This window comes from Poeciliopsis prolifica, unplaced genomic scaffold (genome assembly GCF_027474105.1).
Source record: "Poeciliopsis prolifica strain line A6 unplaced genomic scaffold, Auburn_PproV2 SCAFFOLD045, whole genome shotgun sequence".
NCBI lineage: Eukaryota > Metazoa > Chordata > Actinopteri > Cyprinodontiformes > Poeciliidae > Poeciliopsis > Poeciliopsis prolifica.
The window spans coordinates 2,702,838-2,730,239 of record NW_026562420.1 but is presented as its reverse complement, the minus strand read 5'-3'; the positions used below and the strand labels follow the sequence as shown (position 1 = coordinate 2,730,239).

Here is a 27,402-nt window from a genome sequence, read left to right as displayed (position 1 = left end):
GTAAATCGTTGAAATCTTTGCTGAAATTGCTCAAAACTTCCTCCTCTTCTGAGAATTCAGCCTCAGTTGTTTACATTTTGACTTACTTTGATCAGGTCATACATGGCTTTTGACCCATTTACTATAGAGGAAAACTGCGACACTCTGCAAAGGAATTTATTGTAGCCAGTGAGAAATATGTATTATTAAAAGCTTTGGTGTAAACAAAATGAAAGCACAGTAGTACATGTAAGTGGTTTTATCATGCACTTTAACTTGCATGTTTGTCATTCCAGAATTTCTTTCTGCATGCGAAGGGTTTCCTTTGACCGTCCATGCTTCAATGTTTCTGCCCCTGCACCATTAAAAAAAAACACAAAACAACAAAAAACATCTCAGAACTCTTGTGATTTGAACTAGCAGCCAGTTTCCACAGTGCAATAGCCACTCTTTTCATTAATGGTACACATTCCTTGAAAGTTGCATCATGTTCCTCCAAAACTAGAACATAGTTTGATGCACAGAAAGGTAATCGTTTCTTTGCTTTCTACAGCCGTGAAAATCTCACCACTGGGATTCTGTCTTTCCTTCTTTGGCTTTTTGTCATCCGATGATAACATGGTGAGGTGAAGGAGTGGAGGCACTGTACCTCTGTTTCTGATTATATAATGTACAGATGCCCAACAGCTGTCAAATACAAAAAGTGTGGACTGCAAATAAGTTTTCCGCCATCACTTTGGCGCCCCCTCTAGCGCAGCACCCAGTGCTGCACTGCACATCCACTCTTTGCTCCACTGCTTCTCTTCCGTTCGATACCCCTTTATGTGTGGTTTCCCGCTTTGTGTTGTTGCTCACAGACTTCTCTGGCTCTTTTGTTTTACTTTGAGTCTGACAAGAATTCATTAAATGTAGGTTTGCAACAATGGAAGCAACGTGTCCTCCATTGTTCCCTTGTGTTTGTGTTGCATTCAGATCACATCACATTACTCTTAGGGCTCCACTTTACCATGACAGCCTCACAAACTTTGAGATATTACTCAACTGTGATGGAAAATTATGCAACCACGTTGAGCCGTGCTGAGTAGATACTGCTCAGAAGGGTAAAACGTATCATGGTACAAGCATCGTATTAGGAAGGTGGTCATAATAATACGCCTAATAGTATAATAGTACACCATGATAATAAAACTCTCCATTTTAAGTTACAGCTCCATTTTAGTCCACTGTTTTTTCTCAGAGAAAAATGTTGAGGAGAAGTTACCGTGTGCCACGACCTAAACTGAATATCTGCCAGTCAAACACACTATTGCAGTCAGTCTATGTGCCAAAAAGACCAAGTACAAATGGTGACCTTTGTCCTTTTTCACAAAGCCATTACGGAGATGAGAACCAGGCATGAAGGGTGAAAGAGGAGTGTTTTAAACTTCTTTCAATGCCTGCACCTTATCACCATGAGGTGTTTTCACTGGAATGACTGACTTCTGCAGAAGACCCTTGGGTACCTCACTTGCCGCAAAAAGTAGAAAAATGAGATTGACTGCATATCGAACAGATGGCCCAGCATCAAAAATGGCCCTGAATTACAATTTGGAGTGATTATCATTTTGAGGGCAGAGGAGTGTGTTAAGAGAAGCATAGTAGTATAATAATCTGCTGCCCATGACATACAAATGAGGGCTAAGGCTAATGCTTTACCAAGGTTAAAGACTGAGGGAAGAGCACATCCAGCTCCATATGGGCTGAAGACTCAAACACACCAGGATAAATCTCTGCTTGCCTTTCGGTCAGCACATTCCTGTTTCATTCAGCTTCATTCAGAAGAGCGGTGAAGTGAAAGGCTCTTCAAGACAACCTATAATTGGTTAGTTGTATTTTTTGTATCCAATATATTTTTTAACTAAAGCAAAAATAATTAGTTACATTTTTCTATTCTACATTTTCTATTGGAGCATTTTAGAGTATTAATTTCAAGAAAGAAGGCAAGCCAATCACAATGTCTGGTGTTGAGTCGCAATCAAGAGCCTTTAATCTTTAGGACATTTTGGATCTGCTTTAGAACACCTTAATGTATTTAAAACTTAATTTTTACATGCAGAATTTTTTCTTCCCTCATCTCTGTGAACCCAGCTGACCTGAACGATGCTTCAAACCCACAACTATTTCATATTCAACAAAAGGTCCTTGAGTAAATTAACACACATTTCTCAACTGAAGAGTAAATGTATTTTTCAAGAAGTGGGATGTAGATGGTGAGCAGAAAAGCAGTAGACCGAGGTTGAAGTGAAGGTAATGATGATTTAATGACGAAAAGCTCAATAATCCAGACAGCACAGGTGAGCAGAAGCAACAAGTCACACTCGTAGCAACAGGACTCGCCGTGAAGACGACTGATAAAACAATCAAAGACCAGACCAGGAAACACAGACACAGCTGGGATTATATACACAAGGGAGTCATCAAGCAAACAGGACACAGCTGGGATTAATCCAGGGTTGAACCGGACAACAGAGACTCAACTGATCACAGAAACCTAAATTAATACACAGAAAAACCAAATCCTTACAGTATCATGTCTCTTCAGATACACTTGACACCATCTAAAAAGTGTAATCATCATTCTCCATCCGAAGAATGTCAGAAATACTGCACAACACTTTGGTAATGTTTAAAATGCCTTATAAATGAATCGACATTAACATTGTTAAAGGGACAGCATTACGTAAAATCCATTTTTTCAAGCTTCACATCATGTGATAATGTTATTCATCAAAAACATACCAGGAGTGTTGCCTTGATTCATTCATTCATGTTCCAAAAAAATCCTTTCATCTCCCATGGCAACCATTCAACTGTGAAAAATGCCTGGGTGATCCCAGCGGCTCCTCCTCCTCAGAGCTGCAGCTGCAGCTCCTCCTCCTCAGAGCTGCAGCTCCTCCTCCTCAGAGCTGCAGCTCCTCCTCCTCAGAGCTGCAGCTCCTCCTCAGAGCTGCAGCTCCTCCTCCTCGGAGCTGCAGCTCCTCCTCCTCGGAGCTGCAGCTCCTCCTCCTCAGAGCTGCAGCTTCCAAGCTTCCAAGTTTCCGTCTCACAAAATCCCTCCCCTGTGACTCCCTCACTCAGCTCCTTCAGACTAGCCAGCAACAATTAGCAAACATCTGGTGGAATTCTGCATCTGCTGAGTTCATAATATGAGCTATTTCTCAGTGCAAAGCTGGCAAAAACTTTACTAGAGGAGCAATGTTTTGATGACTTCACGAGGACGGAGTTTCAGAAAGAGCAGGAGTTTCTTAAAGAAAGTCAAATTTATTTTATGTCCATGTCAAATTTGCATAACACATTTAAAACAATAGTCACTGACCATATCATGCACAAAGGTATTCCTGAGACTACTGGACTGCTGTGGGTCCACTTCAGACCAGTAGGTGGAAACAATGAGTCTTTAAGTTGGATGGCAGGCAGCAGCTGCCATCCAACTCAAAAAACTATTTGGAAAGAAGAACTAGTAGTAGCAGAAAAGATGACTCTAGTAGTAGAGCAGCACTTGTGTGAATATGGATAATAATGATAATAATAATAATAATAATGTGTTTGAAAAGGTTAAGGAGGAAAATATGCAACAATGTCGCAAACATTATATTCAGCAGCAAAGCCAGCAGCGCTACAGAACAAGTTAATGTCATAAACATCCAAGAAACGAGTGCAGAGAAGAGTGTAGCATGTAGAGAGTAGCCCAGACAGATGTTCAGCCTCAGCATGATAAGATCACCTGTGATGATAATCAATTACAAAGATTATAAAGTTATAAAGTCATTTTAAGTTTTCATGGAAGACATGATGAAATATGCTGTTATAATACATCAGTTGGATACATAAAATCATTTTATTTTTTTTAATCTCTTTCATCACTTGTTTATTCAGGTTCAGCTTAAGCACAGGGCAGAAGATGTTCCCCACTCCAGCTCAACCTAATATTACTTTATGCGTCAGTCAGTCAGTCAGTCGCAGTCTGAGAGTTTTTTCTCTCAGTTTTTCTCCCTGCTCGATAGATAGATGTTAATCTATCTATACAGACAGAGACAGAGAGATGTTTGTATCTTTTTCTTGGTGTTTAAATATCTGGTTTCAACTGTGGCTTTTTTTTAAAGGTAGTCAGATTTCATGTTTGCAACTTGAAACATGACAATCTGGAAACAGTTCATGTGTTCTGTTGTTCATGTGGGAAAAAGGTAGTTCTTGGTACAGGGTGAAGACAGTCGAAGTTCTCTTGGTTCAACAAGCCATAGATTCAAATGCCACCTAGTTATCAGTAAATATGCTCTTCCAATTCTGATTCTTTAATATTTTTTCAATTAACATATCTTATTGCACATTACTTTTGAGTAAGCTATTTATGTGCTACTTTTAATAACTCCACAGTACTTCCATTAAATTTTTGACTTTACTGTACAGCATATTACTCTATTTTAACATATTTTACCTTCTACATTTATGTGAACCTAACTGCTTTAACTGTGTGTCTCATTAATATTGTAGCACCTGAATTTCTCCATTGTTGGACAGAAAACTAATTTCTATTCTGTTGTATTTTGTTTAACAGAGTCGGTGCTGGACTCGCTCTCAGAAGACGATCTGATTAAGACGTACTGTCATGATGGCTACAGTCATGCAGAAGTTGTGGATTTCTTCTTAGAGTTCACAATGTTCAAATGAGCCTTTGCTCTTTGAAGAGCAAATTAAAAAAGTTATCAATTTAATGAAAACCAATGAAGTCATTCAAGACAGTTTTTGTCTTTTCTGCTGAAATTTTTCTTAATTTGTTTTAATTTTGGTTTGTTGTTAGTCCCAATTCTTGATGATCTGATGGATCATTTGAAGAAGAGACACATCTTTAGTGGCACTCATGATCAGACATGTCTAGTGTGGTTTGTGTTCATGGTATGCTGCAATGTGACATTGATGAAAGCAGGGAAAGATGAACTACAAACACCATCAGGCCTGCTAAACAGTCTCACTGTGCATCTGGTAAATCAGACGCCATGTACCACCTTCCTAACAAGGTTTTTTTTGTTGTTGTTGTTTTTCTCATTTATTTAATTAACATCTGCTTAATTAGCTGCCTGTTTGGGCAGATTTCAAAAATAATTTGTCAAAACAAAACAAAAGAAAAAAAAATCAGCCATGTGTCAATAGTATTTCACTCTTTATTGTAAGTTTTTGATGACACAAAAATGTTCATTTCTAATATTTACATGTAAATACAATTAAGCATTACAACAGTTTTCAACAATAGTCATAGCAGTTGAGAGTGACAACTGAATGTGGCCTAGTGCATCCAAAGACTTGGGAATCCTATGTGGAAAACTACACAAGACTGGAAAACATGGTGGACTTGGTTCTCTTATCTTCCTCCATCTGACTGACGTCTTTGAATTTGGAGGATTCCAGGCTAATGAGTATTCATTTCACATGATCTCCGTCTCTTTGTTCTGCGTCCTGTCCTCAGCTGTCCCCCTGATGCATCAGAAAACTTTTTCTGGATTTCCAGCAGGATTTTCTGTGTCTCCTCAGTCCTCTGCGTCTTCTCTATCCTCATTGGTCCAGTGCTGTTGTCTTGTCTTGGTGATGCTGGAGAATCAACACAGAATCAGACACACATTGAGTGTAAATATCATATGATAGAAGGAGACTTTCTGATCAAGTCATCATCATGTCCTCACCTTTCCAACAATCTCTTACAACCAGTAGAACAGCAGGTGGAGCAGGTCTTCTGATTTCATTGTTGGTCAACTCACGTCATGTGACATGAGTTGATGGACAAATGAAACAAAGAGAAAAGACAACAGAGTCAAAGAGGAAAAATATGCATGGACAGCATACAGAACCAGATTCTAAAATTTCAGCTCAACTCTATGCAGCTACATCTGAAATGTTTACTTATGTTGTATAGATATAAATGTTCTTACTTTTTTCGTCAACTGGGTTCTCTTATCTTCCTCCATCTGACTGGTGGTGTTGAAGGTGGAGGATTGCAGGTTGATGAGGATCCACTTCACATGATCTCAGTCTATTTGTTCTGCATCCTGTCCTCAGCTGTCCCCCTGCATCAGAAAACTTCTCTGCATTTCCAGCAGGATTTTGTGTCTCCTCTCTCCTCATTGGTCCAGTGTTGTTGACTTCTCTTGGTGATGCAGGAGAATCAACACAGAATCAGACACACATTGAGTCTAAATAACAGATGATAGGAGGAGACTTTCTGATCAAGTCATCATCATGTCCTCACCTTTCCAACAATCTCTTACAACCAGTAGAACAGCAGGTGGAGCAGGTCTTCTGCTTTTATTGTTGGTCAACTCACGTCATGTGACATGAGTTGACGGACAAATGAAACAAAGAGAAAAGACAACAGAGTCAAAGAGGAAAAATATGCATGGACAGCATACAGAACCAGTTTCTCACTTTAAGCTCAACTCTATGCAGCTACATCTGAAATGTTTACTTATGTTGTGTAGATATAAATGTTCTTACTTTTTTCGTCAACTGGGTTCTCTTATCTTCCTCCACCTGACTGGTGGTGTTGAAGGTGGAGGATTGCAGGTTGATGAGGATCCACTTCAGATGATCTCAGTCTCTTTGTTCTGCATCCCGTCCTCAGCTGTCCCCCTGATGGATCAGAAAACGTCTCTGGATTTCCAGCAGGATTTTGTGTCTCCTCTCTCCTCATTGGTCCAGTGTTGTTGTCTTGTCTTGGTGATGCAGGAGAATCAACAAAGAATCAGACACACATTGAGTCTAAATATTATATGATAGAAGGAGACTTTCTGATCAAGTCATCATCATGTCCTCACCTTTCCAACAATCTCTTACAACCAGTAGAACAGCAGGTGGAGCAGGTCTTCTGATTTTATTGTTGGTCAACTCACGTCATGTGACATGAGTTGACGGACAAATGAAACAAAGAGAAAAGACAACAGAGTCAAAGAGGACAACAGAATCAGATTCTAAAATTTCAGCTCAACTCTATGCAGCTACATCTGAAATGTTTAGTTATGTTGTCTAGATATAAATGTTCTTATTTTTGTTGTCAACTGGGTTCTCTTATCTGACTTCATGAGATAATCTTCCTTCATCTGACTGACGGTGTTGAAGATGGAGGATTCCAGGGTCAGAAGATCCAATCTGGGATGATCAGAACATCAGAGATCTGAAACGTCTGGACCCAGGATCAGAGACTAGTGTCTGTATTTTTTAATGTCAATTCTCTTTTTGTGATCTTTCAAATATGTTCATGTAAATATGAACATATTTTATTTCCTTCTGAATAAAAACTCTTACTTAAATCCCTAAAACATAAATTTTGTCTATGTTCTCCTCTGTCTTCTAATTTCTTATTGGCTTGATGCTTTGATTACATCTCTAATATGAAACGTTATCAGGAAACTATCCTTACTTAGTGTAAATTTGAATAATGGAGGAACACTTTCCAGTAATAGTGAATTTTCTTTTTGTTTATTTAGTAAAGCTGATGCTCCCCAATGCCAGCAGGAGGCAAGCAGTATTATGAGTTGTGGAATGCAAAAACTTACAAGCAGGAACCACAAGGACAGGAACCACATGGACAACAATGGAAAAATCCAGCGAAGAGCAGCTAAAACCTGAAAGATTAAAACTGGGAGAGTGGATTAATGAAGGAACAGGTGAGGACAATTTACTATATTAGAGAGCATCGTGAGGGCAAGGACCGCTCCTGCACTCTGAGACAAGCACAGAGAATCTTGGAAGAAGCAGTCTCACTGCGCGCTGCTCTGTCTGGGACTAATACTTACTGTTGACTTACTTGAAAGGTGACTGCAGCTCCTGGTGGTCCTCAGAAAATATCTATGGTGGTCCAAGTCACTGTACCAAGCCTTAACCAAATATTTACCTGTCTTTTTCTTTGATCCTTAAAGATGTTAGTTTGTACTCCGCGGGTTTTTTTAATTCCTGTATATTTTAATTTGTCCACCATGGCATCATATTGGTCCCAAAACTTTTCGATTTCTCACCACCTGAAATATTTCATTTGTCCGCAGAAGAGTTGAGAGATAATTTGTCCCAAAAAGCGTTGTCTCTTCTCAGTCCTAAGAGATTTAAGGTTTGACGCCCAGCAACATTACCAATATTTATAACCATTATCACGTGCGTTCAACGACATTTTAACATGTTGACTTGATAAATGATTGATCCATGGATCAACAGTTCATTTCCGGAATCCAAAGGACCTGCCCATTTCTCTCTCCAATTTGTCATCTTTGAACATTTGAATTGACTCCTGTTGTTACTGTCGCCGTCGTTATTTCATACGTAAAAACGCCTCAGTTTACAATGTCCAGGACAGAAGGGTTATAACTTTAAAACCGCAATTTAAATCCGTTTATACCACAGCCCAACCGATTATATTGTATCTCCATTTTTTATTTTTCATGTCTTAAATTTGCAGCAGTGTTCTCAAATTTATTGATTCCAGTGTCCCGAGCCACGTTGTCTTAATCGTTTTTAAGTTTGATTTTCACCCAGCAAGATTGTTTTAGATTTAGTATTAATCCTGTCACGATGTCTTCTTTCTTTTAGCATTTATCTTTTATTCACCAGCCATGTCCGACTCCTTTTAGGATTTTTTGTTCAGCAGAATGCTCTTGTTCCTCAGAATTTAAATTAGCCTCCCCCAGCATTTCATCATTCTTTGATTAAAAGCAAATAAAATCAGCATTGCCTGTTCAAGTAGAATTCTTGACATCCAAAATGAAAAATCTAGCAGCGGGATAAAGAAAAGCCCCGGCGCAAGACGCTACCTAAGGCATCCTCGGTCCTGCTAGAATCCTCAACGTCTAAAATAAAAAATCTAGCAGCGGGATAAAGAAAAGCCCGGCGCAAGACGCTACCTAAGGCATCCTCGGTCCTGCCAGAATCCTCAACGTCTAAAATAAAAAAATCTAGCAGCGGGATAAAGAAAAGCCCCGGCGCAAGACGCTACCTAAGGCATCCTCGGTCCTGCCAGAATCCTCAACGTCTAAAATAAAAAATCTAGCAGCGGGATAAAGAAAAGCCCCGGCGCAAGACGCTACCTAAGGCATCCTCGGTCCTGCTAGAATGCCATAGGCTTTCACAAAAACAACAGAAAAATTATGGTATTGTAATGGAACTTGTCAGGTAGGTCTTCAGATTTTCAAAATCCAAATCTAATCAGAGTCATCGCTTGACAAGTCGTAACGAGGTCTAAACCACACTTGTCCGGAACTCACTCTTCCTCGAGCTCTGTCTGATCCAATTCCAGATGTTGAAGGTCCTGGCTCCTCTTCTTTGTCCATTTGAGACTTCATCCAGGCACACATGCAAGGGAATGATGAACTTTGAAACTTGCAGTTTGTTGAGGGTGAAGGACAAACGACAGGTGAAGACACAATGGGATCCTTACGCTCTATCCTTTGTGGACGACTGAGGACAGGGGATGACAAAACAGGATCTTCACCGACTGGGGGACTGATGGAATGAACTGATGCAATGGGACCTTCACAGGGCAATCTTGGTGAGGGACTGAAGACAGGGGAGGGCAGAAAGGGATCCTCACATGCACTCTTAGGTGAAAGACTGATGGGTGAAAAAATGGGATCCACCCAGAATGGCAAGGGAGAGGGACTGAGGCGAGGGGATGACAAAACCGGATCCTCACTCAACGTATTGTGGTGGAACGCAGAAAAGATTCCTCTTCATCATCGCTGTTCCTGGATCTCTTGGCCGGGATCTCCTCTTCAGCACCATTGTCCCTGGTTCTCTTGGAGGGGAGCCCATCTCTAGGTTGACTCTCGTAGGGGGTTTTGGCTGGAGGCTCCTCTTCAGCATAACCACTCTCCCTCAACTTCTTGGCTGGAGGCTCCTCTTCAGCATCTTCACTATCCCTACACCTCTTTGCTGGGGGCTCCTCTTCAGCATCTTCACTATCTCTGGTCCTCTTGAAAGAGAGCTCCTCTTCTGCAACAGTGTCCCTAGTCTTCTTGGCAGGGGGCTCCTCTTCAGAGTCGCTGTCCTTTGTCCTCTTTCTGTTTAAGCCGGTGACAGATGGCACACAAGTCACATCCCCTACCAAACCTACCTGATGGTGCGAGGAGGTACCAATAAGTCTGGAGTCGTCTGGACTTAAAGTGGGCTCTTCCCGCTTCTCAAATCCATGTGAAGATTCAAGTGAGGTCAATTGAGAAATGCCCTCTTGAAGCTTCTGAGCCATCTCCAGCTCAGCGTAAGGACGGTCCACTGTTGGACTGCAGCTGGTAGTGCTGATACTACCGTAGCTGCTAGTATACTCGTTACCTACCTCTTCTTCACTGGAGATAGGAGCAGAGCTACCACTGTAGCTGGTAGTAGAGCTACCACTAGACCTGCTAAAACAGCTATCACTGGAACTGCTAGAACAGTCATCTTGACTGGAGCTACCACTAGAGCTGTTAGTATAGTCAACAGACTGCTGAGGAGAACTACACCTCGACTCCTCTCCATGATCTCCAGAAACCATGTTGTCTGACTTGTCGACATTTGACCACACCTTACCAACTTCCTTACCATCATCCTGATGTTCCTGCGACGTTGGAGATCCATCTGCTGGAAGCGCTACACTAAGAGCTGTGAAGGAAAACAGGAAAAACATTATAGTTCAGTATCAAGACCTTCACAAAAATCCAAAGCAATGTTTAAAAAGAACACTAAAATACCACAAGTTACTCACTTTACCCTCCTATAACTCCCAAATCTTTATTGCTGCTCAGCAGGTAAGTTTTATTTTTATAGCCAAAGCAAGATAGATGAGCCATTTATTACTATTAAACTTAAATTACTGCTTACATAACTCTAACACTATAAGATAATTAAAAAATAAGTCGTATCTTTCCGTTAGCATTTTTAAATGACTATATCTAAAAGATATGTATATCTAAAAACGTTTCTAAACTTCAAGTTTTAAGGTTTTATTTCAAACAACATATCCAAGAAGAGCAAATGTGTTTTTGAGTCGTTTTCTGAAACCTGGAACAAGCACAGACTTCTTATTCCAAAAATCTGAAAAAAAAAAACACATCTTCTAAAACCAGAAATAACCTTTTAGCTTAACATTTTATTTAAGCAATGTTAAAACCCCAAAATCTCACTAAAAATGTGGTAACATTTTATTTGACAGGTTATGAATAAGACTGTGATGACAACAAAAGTCATAATTGTTATGTTTTGACATTTGTTATTATAACATAATTGTTGTTATGACAACAAATGTGTTTGTTGTCATAACAAAGATATTTTGAATAATATCAACTTTGTATTAAAAGTGTTATGATTTTCTGAATGACACTTGTATCTAATGTATCCATGGAAACTAAATATGTTTGGGCATTTTTCCAAAAAATGGACAAAGAACTATGCAGTTTGCCAAGAATTGGACACCAAAGTCATAAAAGCTCATTTTGACAAAGAAATAATTATTTTGTTTTTGAAAATCAGTTTGATTGATGGTCATTTTGACACAGACACACATGAACACATATGATGCTTGTCACGGTGGTGACAGTGGTAGGAGTTTGCTCTGCAATGGCCGGCCTCTGTTGTGTCCTTGGTCAAGACATTTCACCCACCTTTCCTGCTGGGGTTTGATAGAACATCTGTGGCTACAATCCATTAGCTTATATTCATCATTGTGTGAACATATGCATGAATGGAAACTACTGATTTTATGTAAAGCGTCTTTGAGTGTCCTAATTAACCTCTTCAAGTCTGATGTCATTGCCATGGAAACCAAATATGTTTTGTCCCTCGTGCGATACGATTATTGGAATAACAAGAACAAGCTGGTGATCCCCTTTTGTTTTATTTTATTTCAAACTAGCATAACAATTATTTTCAAAGACTAGTGCTAACATCCACAAACCCCAGTACACTAAATCACAAAACTATTTAAATTAACTCACACATTAGTTTCATCCCACAAATCCAAGAGAGAATGATCGAAGATACATATTTCAAAGAAGATAACAAAATGGTTCTTTTTCAAATCAATTCACCCTTGTTAGCATTCCTGGCTATGCTAAAACAACAACAGACCAACATGTCCCTATCTTGAAAAAATAATAAAACTAAATGATTAAATTACAGGCTATCAAAGGGGAAAATACATGTGGTTAATTGATTTTTTAATGTAACATTAAATAGCTAATGTATTTCATTTAGCGTATCCATGGAAACAAATTGTTTATCAGCATTTTTCAAAAAATAACGGTCAATTTTACAAGCATTTGACATTAATTCAACTCATTTGACAATAATTAGGTAAAATACATGTATTTCTTAAACCACGACACCACAGTTTAACATTTCTGACATTTTCTGGAAATTAATTCAAGAAAAAGGCTCATTAGTTAAGAAAGGTCAATGCTAGCAAGAATGCTACTTGTCTATCTTTGTTCAGCAGGCATTATTTCTTTATAAAAACGCACACAAACACAAAATAAACTACACAATTCATTATTATTTCAGTAATAACTTGTTTTTGTTTATTCAAGATAGTAGAGTAATAATATTAACCTTCCAGCTGATCACCCTGCTGGTGCTTCTCCGGGCCAGGATCCATCTTCCGCGGGTTGTGGGATTCTTCGGCACGTGCGTGTTTCAGCAACAGCTTCTTCAGCGAGTTTTGCAAAGTAGACTTCTCTACAGGTTGAAACCTTCCGAGGCGTTAAGCGTCTTCTGGCGTCTCCTTCAAAAGTCTCGAAGCAAAGGGGAAGATTCCAGGAGGTCAGCGTCATTTATAGGGTTGCAGAGGCTGACGTCGTTTCCATGACTTCCATTGACGAAGGCTCAATGACGAATGCACGCGCTGGTGCGTCAGAGAAATTGGACCACAGAAGTTGCAGATTGCACCAGTTAAAGAGTCAAAAACTCCTGCAGGACACCTTGTGTTGTACTGCATAGTTCAGTTACAAGGCTCTCTTACAAGGCCAAAAATATATTGATATATGTAATTATACCATATGTTAATATTTTAATATTAATGTTGAATTGTTATCTTGATATAAGTCATTGTAAGGCTTTATAAGTGTAGCTTCAGTCCTTTTGTGCCACACAAACATTGCCACATCTGTGATATAGTAATGCTCAGCGTTAGTCAGCTATTGAATAATAATCAGACAGGAGATTCAACATTTATTGTCCAATATAAAGATTATTGCATAGTATTATCTTCAAATTCTGTAAAAACAAAAATTCTTATTAAGCACATTTTGCTGTTCTTTTGCTATCTTCTGTCTTTATGTGAACCTTACTGCCACATTGTTAGTTTCTCCATTTTTGGACAGCAAAACAATTTCTATTCTGCTCTATTTTCTTTTACAGCGTCTGTGCTGGACTCGCTCTCAGAAGAGGATCTGATTAAGACATGCTTTCATGACCTTTGCTCTTTAACGAGCATATTTAAGAAATTATCAATTTTATGGAAATCAGTGACGTCATTCTGGACTGTTGGTCTTCTCTGAAATTTTCCTGAATTTGTTATAATTTTGGTTTGTTGTTAGTTCCAGTTCTGGATGATCTGATGAATGATCTGAAGAACATACAAGATCAGACATATCTAGTGTGGTTTGTGTTCATGGTATGCTGCAATGTGACACTGATAAAAGCAGGGAAAGATGGACTACAAATACCATCAGACCTGCTAAACAGTCTCATGGTGCATGTGGTAATCCAGATGTCATGTACCACCTACATAAAAAAGGTGGGTTTTTTTGTTGTTTTTTTCCTCATTTATTTTAGCATCTGGTTCATTTGTTGCCTGTTTGGCAGCTTTCAAAAATAATTTGTCAAAAAAAAACAAAAATAATCAGTCATGTGTTAGTATGTCAATTTTTATTGTAACAATTTCTGATGACATAAATACAATTAAGCATTACAACATTTTTCAACAATAGTTATTACAGTTTCAAGTCACAGTTGAATGAACAAATGTCAATAAATAACCAAGCTATGTGTCTTGTACATATTTTACTCCTCAGTTTGGCAGAATAGGCTGTGGGTTCCCAGATTCCCAGGAGAAACTGGGAATTTATGACCGAGTCCAACAGCAGTCAATGTGGCCATGACCGTCTTTAGGGACAGTTTGAGGACCTCCAGAGACAGTGGCCCAGTGCATCCACTGACTTGGTGAATCCTGTGTGGAAAACTACACAAGACTAGAAAACATGGTGGACTTAGAAATTGAAGCTCCAAAGCAAAAATGAAATCCAGGGTTGAAAGGCCATCCTTGAATCTACAAAACATTTAGAACAACCATCACTTTAATGATGCTAATAGAGCATGATGTTAAATGGATATTTTCTACACTCTCACATACACATTAGTATCTCTAATATTGTTTTTTGTAAGCACAGATAATATTGCAAATCCACTAACTGTATATTTTCCCCAGTTAGTAAAGCATTTGAATCAGGGTCTTACTTATTTGCCTGCTGGTTACTGTCAATTCTTACCCTACGTCCCCTTGTTTTAACTGCAACAAAATAGTAACTAATTAACAAAGTTAATTGTTTAATTAAAGATGAGAAACATTACCTTTGAATAGAGAAATGATTGTGGTACATGATGGACCACTGTTCCAAGTCTTTCACAATCTTCTCTTCGTCATCGACAATCACAGAGAACAGAAGCAACCAGCAGTTTGTAAAATGTTTCAATGTCTGTCATCTGACTGATATTCATTCAATGTAGCTGCACTGGATATATATGCCAGAGAACAATAACCAAAAACATTATCATGTCATTTATTATGTCAATAACCCAAAAATCATTTATTATGTGACTTATTATGTCAATAACCAAAAAATCATGTATTATGTGATTTATATTATGTGATTTATTATGTCATTCACCAAAAACATGGATGTTTTTGGTTAATGTTTTGGTGAATGACATAATAAATAAAAAAAATAAAAAAACACACACAAAAAAAAAACCCACTGCAGTCCGGGAGCAGTGTTATGTGAAATCTAATGTTTTAGCTTTTCATCATGTTATTTTATTCCCTCATCAAAAACATACCTGGAGTGTTGCCTCAATTCTGTTGTGAAAGTTTGAGAAATCCTTTAATCTTGCATGTCGACGGTGTAAAAATCTTTGTTTTACCAAGTCTATGTCTAAAAAGCTCATTGTTGGAGCTGCAGCCTTATTAAAGGTCTTCTTGAGCGGCAAAGTGATGATGTGCTGAATGCAAGAAAAGTCCCAATTTCTAGATGTTAAATTATGATGTAAAATGTATTTTATGTCATTTTTTATATATACAGTATTTCTATAACAGCTGAAGGTAACATAGGCACTATGTGCCTGGAAAATACATAATACTGAAGACAGAAGAAATGTATATTCTTAGGTAACTGAGGTTACTGTTAACAGTGATCTCAATTTCATCCACATTTTAAATTGTTAGGTGGGTAAAAATGTTTTCTTACTTTTTTTCTCAACTGGGGTCTCTTATCTTCCTCCACCTAACTAGTGGTGTTGAAGAAGGAGGTTTGTAGGTTGAGGAGATCCAACCTGGGATGATCAGAAACATTATTGATCTGCAGAATCTGAATCTGGGATAAGAAACCAGAATGGTATAATGTATGTAATTTTTTTTTTAATATTCAACATCTGAACTTAAACATGAGATGCTGGAGAATAAATGCATTCAGTCTAAATAACAGATGATAGGAGGAGACTTTCTGATCAAGTCATCATCATGTCCTCACCTTTCCAACAATCTCTTACAACCAGTAGAACAGCAGGTGGAGCAGGTCTTCTGATTTTATTGTTGGTCAACTCAAGTCATGTGACATGAGTTGACGGACAAATGAAACAAAGAGAAAAGACAACAGAGTCAAAGAGGAAAAATATGCATGGACAACATACAGAACCAGTTTCTAACTTTAAGCTCAACTCTATGCAGCTACATCTGAAATGTTTACTTATGTTGTGTAGATATAAATGTTCTTACTTTTTTCGTCAACTGGGTTCTCTTATCTTCCTCCACCTGACTGGTGGTGTTGAAGGTGGAGGATTGCAGGTTGATGAGGATCCACTTCAGATGATCTCAGTCTCTTTGTTCTGCATCCCGTCCTCAGCTGTCCCCCTGATCCATCAGAAAACTTTTCTGGATTTCCAGCAGGATTTTGTGTCTCCTCTCTCCTCATTGGTCCAGTGTTGTTGTCTTGTCTTGGTGATGCAGGAGAATCAACACAGAATCAGACACACATTGAGTCTAAATAACAGATGATAGGAGGAGACTTTCTGATCAAGTCATCATCATGTCCTCACCTTTCCAACAATCTCTTACAACCAGTAGAACAGCAGGTGGAGCAGGTCTTCTGATTTAATTGTTGGTCAACTCACGTCATGTGACATGAGTTGACGGACAAATGAAACAAAGAGAAAAGACAACAGAGTCAAAGAGGAAAAATATGCAGGATATGGAGGATTGCAGGTTGATGAGGATTTTCTGTGCCTTCTCTCTCCTCATTGGTCCAGTTCTGTTGACTTGTTTAGTCATGCTTGTGAACCAACACATGATCAAACACACATTCCTTTATTTCAGTCTAAATAACCGATGATTGAATCAGACTTTCTGATCAAATCATAATCATGACCTCACCATTTATGAAATCTACTATAACCAGTAGATCAGCAGGTCCTCTGCTCTGTTCCTGATCCTCATTCCATCAGCACAGAGCTCATCAAAGCTGTGCTGTTTTGAAACGACTCAATGAAAAAAATCAGACAAAACAAAACAAAAGGGTCAGTGAGGAGAAAGTACAGCACAAAGTAGGAATCAGATTAGAGTACTGACCTCAACTTCATGCATATTGAAAACTTTTTGTTGTGCAAAAGTAAATGTTCTCACTTTTTTGTCAACTGGGTTCTCTTATCTTCCTGCACCTTCCTAGAGGTGTTGAAGGCAGAGGATTAAAGGTTCAGAAGATCTAACCTGGGATGATCAGAAACATTATTGATCTGTAGAATCTGAATCTGGGTTTTCTATAATGTTTCTAAAATTATTTAATATTCAGTGTCTGACTCATAAACAGGTGCATTTTCAACATAAGGTTCAGTGGCAATGCTTGATTTGTTATTGAAGGACCTACTTCATATGATCTCTGTCCCTTTATGATGTCCCGTCCTCAGATGTCCCCCTGTTCCATCAGGAAACATTTTGTTATGGATGTCCAGCAGGATTTTCTGTGTCTCCTCAGTCCTCTGTGTCTTCTCTTTCATCATTGGTCCAGTGTTGTTGACTTCTCTTGGTGATGCAGGAGAATCAACACAGAATCAGACACACATTCAGTCTAAATATCATATGATAGAAGGAGACTTTCTGATCAAGTCATCATCATGTCCTCACCTTTCCAACAATCTCTTACAACCAGTAGAACAGCAGGTGGAGCAGGTCTTCTGATTTAATTGTTGGTCAACTCACGTCATGTGACATGAGTTGACGGACAAATGAAACAAAGAGAAAAGACAACAGAGTCAAAGAGGAAAACAGAATCAGATTCTAAATTTCAGCTCAACTCTATGCAGCTACATCTGAAATGTTTACTTATGTTGTGTAGATATAAATGTTCTTACTTTTGTTGTCAACTGGGTTCTCTTATCTGACTTCATGAGATAATCTTCCTTCATCTGACTGACGGTGTTGAAGATGGAGGATTCCAGGGTCAGAAGATCCAATCTGGGATGATCAGAACATCAGAGATCTGAAAAGTCTGGACCCGGGATCAGAGACTAGTGTCTGTATTTTTTAATGTCAATTCTCTTTTTGTGATCTTTCTGTGTTGCAACATGTAAATATGAACATATTTGTTTTATGTTCTCTACTTTCCTTCTGAATGAAAGTTCTTAATTAAATCCCTAAAACATAAATTTTGTCTATGTTCTCCTCTGTCTTCTAATTTCTTATTGGCTTGATGCTTTGATTACATCTCTAATATGAAACGTTATCAGGAAAACTTTCCTTTCTTAGTGTAAATTTGAATAATGGAGGAACACTTTCCAGTAATAGTGAATTTCTTTTTGTTTATTTAGTAAAGCTGATGCTCCCCAATGCCAGCAGGAGGCAAGCAGTATTATGAGTTGTGGAATGCAAAAACTTACAAGCAGGAACCACAAGGACAGGAACCACATGGACAACGATGGGAAAATCCAGCGAAGAGCAGCTAAAACCTGAAAGATTAAAACTGGGAGAGTGGATTAATGAAGGAACAGGTGAGGACAATTTACTATATTAGAGAGCATCGTGAGGGCAAGGACCGCTCCTGCACTCTGAGACAAGCACAGAGAATCTTGGAAGAAGCAGTCTCACTGCGCGCTGCTCTGTCTGGGACTAATACTTACTGTTGACTTACTTGAAAGGTGACTGCAGCTCCTGGTGGTCCTCAGAAAATATCTATGGTGGTCCAAGTCACTGTACCAAGCTTTAACCAAATATTTACCTGTCTTTTTCTTTTATCCTTAAAGATGTTAGTTTGTACTCCGCGGGTTTTTTTAATTCCTGTATATTTTAATTTGTCCACCATGGCATCATATTGGTCCCAAAACTTTTCGATTTCTCACCACTTGAAATATTTCATTTGTCCGCAGAAGAGTTGAGAGATAATTTGTCCCAAAAAGCGTTGTCTCTTCTCAGTCCTAAGAGATTTAAGGTTTGACGCCCAGCAGCATTACCAATATTTATAACCATTATCACGTGCGTTCAACGACATTTTAACATGTTGACTTGATAAATGATTGATCCATGGATCAACAGTTCATTTCCGGAATCCAAAGGACCTGCCCATTTCTCTCTCCAATTTGTCATCTTTGAACATTTGAATTGACTCCTGTTGTTACTGTCGCCGTCGTAGTTATTTCATACGTAAAAACGCCTCAGTTTACAATGTCCAGACCAGAAGGGTTATAACTTTAAAAGCGCAATTTAAATCCGTTCATACCACAGCCCAACCGATTATATTGTATCTCCATTTTTGATTTTTCATGTCTTAAATTTGCAGCAGTGTTCTCAACTTTATTGATTCCAGTGTCCCGAGCCACGTTGTCTTAATCGTTTTTAAGTTTGATTTTCACCCAGCAAGATTGTTTTAGATTTAGTATTAATCCTGTCACGATGTCTTCTTTCTTTTAGCATTTATCTTTTATTCACCAGCCATGTCCGACTCCTTTTAGGATTTTTTGTTCAGCAGAATGCTCTTGTTCCTCAATTTAAATTAGCCTCCCCCAGCATTTCATCATTCTTTGATTAAAAGCAAATAAAATCAGCATTGCCTGTTCAAGTAGAATTCTTGACATCCAAAATGAAAAATCTAGCAGCGGGATAAAGAAAAGCCCAGGTGCAAGACGCTACCTAAGGCATCCTCGGTCCTGCCAGAATCCTCAACGTCTAAAATAAAAAATCTAGCAGCGGGATAAAGAAAAGCCCCGGCGCAAGACGCTACCTAAGGCATCCTCGGTCCTGCTAGAATCCTCAACGTCTAAAATAAAAAATCTAGCAGCGGGATAAAGAAAAGCCCCGGCGCAAGACGCTACCTAAGGCATCCTCGGTCCTGCCAGAATCCTCAACGTCTAAAATAAAAAAATCTAGCAGCGGGATAAAGAAAAGCCCCGGCGCAAGACGCTACCTAAGGCATCCTCGGTCCTGCCAGAATCCTCAACGTCTAAAATAAAAAATCTAGCAGCGGGATAAAGAAAAGCCCCGGCGCAAGACGCTACCTAAGGCATCCTCGGTCCTGCTAGAATGCCATAGGCTTTCACAAAAACAACAGAAAAATTATGGTATTGTAATGGAACTTGTCAGGTAGGTCTTCAGATTTTCAAAATCCAAATCTAATCAGAGTCATCGCTTGACAAGTCGTAACGAGGTCTAAACCACACTTGTCCGGAACTCACTCTTCCTCGAGCTCTGTCTGATCCAATTCCAGATGTTGAAGGTCCTGGCTCCTCTTCTTTGTCCATTTGAGACTTCATCCAGGCACACATGCAAGGGAATGATGAACTTTGAAACTTGCAGTTTGTTGAGGGTGAAGGACAAACGACAGGTGAAGACACAATGGGATCCTTACGCTCTATCCTTTGTGGACGACTGAGGACAGGGGATGACAAAACAGGATCTTCACCGACTGGGGGACTGATGGAATGAACTGATGCAATGGGACCTTCACAGGGCAATCTTGGTGAGGGACTGAAGACAGGGGAGGGCAGAAAGGGATCCTCACATGCACTCTTAGGTGAAAGACTGATGGGTGAAAAAATGGGATCCACCCAGAATGGCAAGGGAGAGGGACTGAGGCGAGGGGATGACAAAACCGGATCCTCACTCAACGTATTTGTGGTGGAACGCAGAAAAGATTCCTCTTCATCATCGCTGTTCCTGGATCTCTTGGCCGGGATCTCCTCTTCAGCACCATTGTCCCTGGTTCTCTTGGAGGGGAGCCCATCTCTAGGTTGACTCTCGTAGGGGGTTTTGGCTGGGGGCTCCTCTTCAGCATAACCACTCTCCCTCAACTTCTTGGCTGGAGGCTCCTCTTCAGCATCTTCACTATCCCTAGACCTCTTTGCTGGGGGCTCCTCTTCAGCATCTTCACTATCTCTGGTCCTCTTGAAAGAGAGCTCCTCTTCTGCAACAGTGTCCCTAGTCTTCTTGGCAGGGGGCTCCTCTTCAGAGTCGCTGTCCTTTGTCCTCTTTCTGTTTAAGCCGGTGACAGATGGCACACAAGTCACATCCCTACCAAACCTACCTGATGGTGCGAGGTACCAATAAGTCTGGAGTCGTCTGGACTTAAAGTGGGCTCTTCCCGCTTCTCAAATCCATGTGAAGATTCAAGTGAGGTCAATTGAGAAATGCCCTCTTGAAGCTTCTGAGCCATCTCCAGCTCAGCGTAAGGACGGTCCACTGTTGGACTGCAGCTGGTAGTGCTGATACTACCGTAGCTGCTAGTATACTCGTTACCTACCTCTTCTTCACTGGAGATAGGAGCAGAGCTACCACTGTAGCTGGTAGTAGAGCTACCACTAGACCTGCTAAAACAGCTATCACTGGAACTGCTAGAACAGTCATCTTGACTGGAGCTACCACTAGAGCTGTTAGTATAGTCAACAGACTGCTGAGGAGAACTACACCTCGACTCCTCTCCATGATCTCCAGAAACCATGTTGTCTGACTTGTCGACATTTGACCACACCTTACCAACTTCCTTACCATCATCCTGATGTTCCTGCGACGTTGGAGATCCATCTGCTGGAAGCGCTACACTAAGAGCTGTGAAGGAAAACAGGAAAAACATTATAGTTCAGTATCAAGACCTTCACAAAAATCCAAAGCAATGTTTAAAAAGAACACTAAAATACCACAAGTTACTCACTTTACCCTCCTATAACTCCCAAATCTTTATTGCTGCTCAGCAGGTAAGTTTTATTTTTATAGCCAAAGCAAGATAGATGAGCCATTTATTACTATTAAACTTAAATTACTGCTTACATAACTCTAACACTATAAGATAATTAAAAATAAGTCGTATGTTTCCGTTAGCATTTTTAAATGACTATATCTAAAAGATATGTATATCTAAAAACGTTTCTAAACTTCAAGTTTTAAGGTTTTATTTCAAACAACATATCCAAGAAGAGCAAATGTGTTTTTGAGTCGTTTTCTGAAACCTGGAACAAGCACAGACTTCTTATTCCAAAAATCTGAATAAAAAAAAAAACACATCTTCTAAAACCAGAAATAACCTTTTAGCTTAACATTTTATTTAAGCAATGTTAAAACCCCAAAATCTCACTAAAATGTGGTAACATTTTATTTGACAGGTTATGAATAAGACTGTGATGACAACAAAAGTCATAATTGTTATGTTTTGACATTTGTTATTATAACATAATTGTTGTTATGACAACAAATGTGTTTGTTGTCATAACAAAGATATTTTGAATAATATCAACTTTGTATTAAAAGTGTTATGATTTTCTGAATGACACTTGTATCCAATGTATCCATGGAAACTAAATATGTTTGGGCATTTTTCCAAAAAATGGACAAACTATGCAGTTTGCCAAGAATTGGACACCAAAGTCATAAAAGCTCATTTTGACAAAGAAATAATTATTTTGTTTTGAAAATCAGTTTGATTGATGGTCATTTTGACACAGACACACATGAACACATATGATGCTTGTCACGGTGGTGACAGTGGTAGGAGTTTGCTCTGCAATGGCCGGCCTCTGTTGTGTCCTTGGTCAAGACATTTCACCCACCTTTCCTGCTGGGGTTTGATAGAACATCTGTGGCTACAATCCATTAGCTTATATTCATCATTGTGTGAACATATGCATGAATGGAAACTACTGATTTTATGTAAAGCGTCTTTGAGTGTCCTAATTAACCTCTTCAAGTCTGATGTCATTGCCATGGAAACCAAATATGTTTTGTCCCTCGTGCGATACGATTATTGGAATAACAAGAACAAGCTGGTGATCCCCTTTTGTTTTATTTTATTTCAAACTAGCATAACAATTATTTTCAAAGACTAGTGCTAACATCCACAAACTCCAGTACACTAAATCACAAAACTATTTAAATTAACTCACACATTAGTTTCATCCCACAAATCCAAGAGAGAATGATCGAAGATACATATTTCAAAGAAGATAACAAAATGGTTCTTTTTCAAATCAATTCACCCTTGTTAGCATTCCTGGCTATGCTAAAACAACAACAGACCAACATGTCCCTATCTTGAAAAAATAATAAAACTAAATGATTAAATTACAGGCTATCAAAGGGGAAAATACATGTGGTTAATTGATTTTTTAATGTAACATTAAATAGCTAATGTATTTCATTTAGCGTATCCATGGAAACAAATTGTTTATCAGCATTTTTCAAAAAATAACGGTCAATTTTACAAGCATTTGACATTAATTCAACTCATTTGACAATAATTAGGTAAAATACATGTATTTCTTAAACCACGACACCACAGTTTAACATTTCTGACATTTTCTGGAAATTAATTCAAGAAAAAGGCTCATTAGTTAAGAAAGGTCAATGCTAGCAAGAATGCTACTTGTCTATCTTTGTTCAGCAGGCATTATTTCTTTATAAAAACGCACACAAACACAAAATAAACTACACAATTCATTATTATTTCAGTAATAACTTGTTTTTGTTTATTCAAGATAGTAGAGTAATAATATTAACCTTCCAGCTGATCACCTGCTGATGCTTCTCCGGGCCAGGATCCATCTTCCGCGGGTTGTGGGATTCTTCGGCACGTGCGTGTTTCAGCAACAGCTTCTTCAGCGAGTTTTGCAAAGTAGACTTCTCTACAGGTTGAAACCTTCCGAGGCGTTAAGCGTCTTCTGGCGTCTCCTTCAAAAGTCTCGAAGCAAAGGGGAAGATTCCAGGAGGTCAGCGTCATTTATAGGGTTGCAGAGGCTGACGTCGTTTCCATGACTTCCATTGACGAAGGCTCAATGACGAATCCACGCGCTGGTGCGCCAGAGAAATTGGACCACAGAAGTTGCAGATTGCACCAGTTAAAGAGTCAAAAACTCCTGCAGGACACCTTGTGTTGTACTGCATAGTTCAGTTACAAGGCTCTCTTACAAGGCCAAAAATATATTGATATATGTAATTATACCATATGTTAATATTTTAATATTAATGTTGAATTGTTATCTTGATATAAGTCATTGTAAGGCTTTATAAGTGTAGCTTCAGTCCTTTTGCCACACAAACATTCCACATCTGTGATATAGTAATGCTCAGCGTTAGTCAGCTATTGAATAATAATCAGACAGGAGATTCAACATTTATTGTCCAATATAAAGATTATTGCATAGTATTATCTTCAAATTCTGTAAAAACAAAAATTCTTATTAAGCACATTTTGCTGTTCTTTTGCTATCTTCTGTCTTTATGTGAACCTTACTGCCACATTGTTAGTTTCTCCATTTTGGACAGCAAAACAATTTCTATTCTGCTCTATTTTCTTTTACAGCGTCTGTGCTGGACTCGATCTCAGAAGAGGATCTGATTAAGACATGCTTTCATGACCTTTGCTCTTTAACGAGCATATTTAAGAAATTATCAATTTTATGGAAATCAGTGACGTCATTCTGGACTGTTGGTCTTCTCTGAAATTTTCCTGAATTTGTTATAATTTTGGTTTGTTGTTAGTTCCAGTTCTGGATGATCTGATGAATGATCTGAAGAACATACAAGATCAGACATATCTAGTGTGGTTTGTGTTCATGGTATGCTGCAATGTGACACTGATAAAAGCAGGGAAAGATGGACTACAAATACCATCAGACCTGCTAAACAGTCTCATGGTGCATGTGGTAATCCAGATGTCATGTACCACCTACATAAAAAAGGTGGGTTTTTTTGTTGTTGTTTTTCCTCATTATTTTAGCATCTGGTTCATTTGTTGCCTGTTTGGCAGCTTTCAAAAATAATTTGTCAAAAAAAAACAAAAATAATCAGTCATGTGTTAGTATGTCAATTTTTATTGTAACAATTTCTGATGACATAAATACAATTAAGCATTACAACATTTTTCAACAATAGTTATTACAGTTTCAAGTCACAGTTGAATGAACAAATGTCAATAAATAACCAAGCTATGTGTCTTGTACATATTTTACTCCTCAGTTTGGCAGAATAGGCTGTGGGTTCCCAGATTCCCAGGAGAAACTGGGAATTTATGACCGAGTCCAACAGCAGTCAATGTGGCCATGACCGTCTTTAGGGACAGTTTGAGGACCTCCAGAGACAGTGGCCCAGTGCATCCACTGACTTGGTGAATCCTGTGTGGAAAACTACACAAGACTAGAAAACATGGTGGACTTAGAAATTGAAGCTCCAAAGCAAAAATGAAATCCAGGGTTGAAAGGCCATCCTTGAATCTACAAAACATTTAGAACAACCATCACTTTAATGATGCTAATAGAGCATGATGTTAAATGGATATTTTCTACACTCTCACATACACATTAGTATCTCTAATATTGTTTTTTGTAAGCACAGATAATATTGCAAATCCACTAACTGTATATTTTCCCCAGTTAGTAAAGCATTTGAATCAGGGTCTTACTTATTTGCCTGCTGGTTACTGTCAATTCTTACCCTACGTCCCCTTGTTTTAACTGCAACAAAATAGTAACTAATTAACAAAGTTAATTGTTTAATTAAAGATGAGAAACATTACCTTTGAATAGAGAAATGATTGTGGTACATGATGGACCACTGTTCCAAGTCTTTCACAATCTTCTCTTCGTCATCGACAATCACAGAGAACAGAAGCAACCAGCAGTTTGTAAAATGTTTCAATGTCTGTCATCTGACTGATATTCATTCAATGTAGCTGCACTGGATATATATGCCAGAGAACAATAACCAAAAACATTATCATGTCATTTATTATGTCAATAACCCAAAAATCATTTATTATGTGACTTATTATGTCAATAACCAAAAAATCATGTATTATGTGATTTATATTATGTGATTTATTATGTCATTCACCAAAAACATGGATGTTTTTGGTTAATGTTTTGGTGAATGACATAATAAATAAAAAAAATAAAAAAACACACACAAAAAAAAACCCACTGCAGTCCGGGAGCAGTGTTATGTGAAATCTAATGTTTTAGCTTTTCATCATGTTATTTTATTCCCTCATCAAAAACATACCTGGAGTGTTGCCTCAATTCTGTTGTGAAAGTTTGAGAAATCCTTTAATCTTGCATGTCGACGGTGTAAAAATCTTTGTTTTACCAAGTCTATGTCTAAAAAGCTCATTGTTGGAGCTGCAGCCTTATTAAAGGTCTTCTTGAGCGGCAAAGTGATGATGTGCTGAATGCAAGAAAAGTCCCAATTTCTAGATGTTAAATTATGATGTAAAATGTATTTTATGTCATTTTTTATATATACAGTATTTCTATAACAGCTGAAGGTAACATAGGCACTATGTGCCTGGAAAATACATAATACTGAAGACAGAAGAAATGTATATTCTTAGGTAACTGAGGTTACTGTTAACAGTGATCTCAATTTCATCCACATTTTAAATTGTTAGGTGGGTAAAAATATGTTTTCTTACTTTTTTTCTCAACTGGGGTCTCTTATCTTCCTCCACCTAACTAGTGGTTTGAAGAAGGAGGTTTGTAGGTTGAGGAGATCCAACCTGGGATGATCAGAAACATTATTGATCTGCAGAATCTGAATCTGGGATAAGAAACCAGAATGGTATAATGTATGTAATTTTTTTTTTAATATTCAACATCTGAACTTAAACATGAGATGCTGGAGAATAAATGCATTCAGTCTAAATAACAGATGATAGGAGGAGACTTTCTGATCAAATCATCATGTCCTCACCTTTCCAACAATCTCTTACAACCAGTAGAACAGCAGGTGGAGCAGGTCTTCTGATTTTATTGTTGGTCAACTCAAGTCATGTGACATGAGTTGACGGACAAATGAAACAAAGAGAAAAGACAACAGAGTCAAAGAGGAAAAATATGCATGGACAACATACAGAACCAGTTTCTAACTTTAAGCTCAACTCTATGCAGCTACATCTGAAATGTTTACTTATGTTGTGTAGATATAATGTTCTTACTTTTTTCGTCAACTGGGTTCTCTTATCTTCCTCCACCTGACTGGTGGTGTTGAAGGTGGAGGATTGCAGGTTGATGAGGATCCACTTCAGATGATCTCAGTCTCTTTGTTCTGCATCCCGTCCTCAGCTGTCCCCCTGATCCATCAGAAAACTTTTCTGGATTTCCAGCAGGATTTTGTGTCTCCTCTCTCCTCATTGGTCCAGTGTTGTTGTCTTGTCTTGGTGATGCAGGAGAATCAACACAGAATCAGACACACATTGAGTCTAAATAACAGATGATAGGAGGAGACTTTCTGATCAAGTCATCATCATGTCCTCACCTTTCCAACAATCTCTTACAACCAGTAGAACAGCAGGTGGAGCAGGTCTTCTGATTTATTGTTGGTCAACTCACGTCATGTGACATGAGTTGATGGACAAAATGAAACAAGAGAAAAGACAACAGAGTCAAAGAGGAAAAATATGCATGGACAGCATACAGAACCAGATTTCTAAAATTTCAGCTCAACTCTATGCAGCTACATCTGAAATGTTTACTTATGTTGTATAGATATAAATGTTCTTACTTTTTTCGTCAACTGGGTTCTCTTATCTTCCTCCACCTGACTGGTGGTGTTGAAGGTGGAGGATTGCAGGTTGATGAGGATCCACTTCACATGATCTCAGTCTATTTGTTCTGCATCCTGTCCTCAGCTGTCCCCCTGCATCAGAA

At 38.6% G+C, this 27,402-nt stretch overlaps 1 protein-coding gene and 3 long non-coding RNA genes across 8 annotated transcripts; all 4 read right to left on the bottom strand.

The window, feature by feature from the left end:
- Positions 1-9,682: 9,682 nt before the first annotated feature.
- Positions 9,683-12,750, bottom strand: LOC129376833 (uncharacterized). The gene is made up of 2 exons (XM_055056430.1): positions 12,571-12,750; positions 9,683-10,626 (listed from the first exon to the last, which is right to left on the bottom strand). Exons 1-2 carry the CDS (start codon positions 12,614-12,616, stop codon positions 9,683-9,685), a joined length of 990 nt encoding a protein of 329 aa, XP_054912405.1. The 5' UTR covers positions 12,617-12,750.
- A 1,158-nt stretch (positions 12,751-13,908) lies between these two features.
- On the bottom strand, positions 13,909-16,440 carry LOC129376795 (uncharacterized). Of its 3 annotated transcripts, XR_008607825.1 has the most exons (6): positions 16,330-16,440; positions 16,010-16,227; positions 15,765-15,834; positions 15,483-15,567; positions 14,590-14,653; positions 13,909-14,287 (listed from the first exon to the last, which is right to left on the bottom strand). It is a non-coding gene; the product is annotated as an uncharacterized LOC129376795 (long non-coding RNA). The 3 variants fall into 3 exon arrangements; XR_008607824.1 differs by lacking the exons at positions 16,010-16,227; positions 16,330-16,440 and adding an exon at positions 15,076-15,237 and having other exon boundaries at positions 14,590-14,750; positions 15,765-15,979; XR_008607823.1 differs by lacking the exons at positions 16,010-16,227; positions 16,330-16,440 and having other exon boundaries at positions 15,765-15,979.
- A 42-nt stretch (positions 16,441-16,482) lies between these two features.
- On the bottom strand, positions 16,483-17,526 carry LOC129376796 (uncharacterized). 2 transcript variants are annotated; one of them, XR_008607826.1, is made up of 5 exons: positions 17,411-17,526; positions 17,154-17,308; positions 16,913-16,996; positions 16,664-16,770; positions 16,483-16,562 (listed from the first exon to the last, which is right to left on the bottom strand). It is a non-coding gene; the product is annotated as an uncharacterized LOC129376796 (long non-coding RNA). The 2 variants fall into 2 exon arrangements; XR_008607827.1 differs by having other exon boundaries at positions 16,664-16,756.
- Positions 17,527-24,593: 7,067 nt separating this feature from the next.
- On the bottom strand, positions 24,594-26,215 carry LOC129376910 (uncharacterized). 2 transcript variants are annotated; one of them, XR_008607845.1, is made up of 3 exons: positions 26,169-26,215; positions 25,275-25,338; positions 24,594-24,972 (listed from the first exon to the last, which is right to left on the bottom strand). It is a non-coding gene; the product is annotated as an uncharacterized LOC129376910 (long non-coding RNA). The 2 variants fall into 2 exon arrangements; XR_008607846.1 differs by lacking the exon at positions 26,169-26,215 and adding an exon at positions 25,760-26,148 and having other exon boundaries at positions 25,275-25,435.
- Positions 26,216-27,402: the final 1,187 nt, after the last annotated feature.

Excerpts from the sequence above, each read along its gene's own strand:
- LOC129376833 (XM_055056430.1), bottom strand. The coding sequence starts at position 12,616 with ATGGATCCTGGCCCGGAGAAGCACCAGCAGGGTGATCAGCTGGAAG. Across the intron at positions 10,627-12,570 it reads GCAGGGTGATCAGCTGGAAG|CTCTTAGTGTAGCGCTTCCA; the intron begins GTTAATATTATT and ends TTTCCTTCACAG.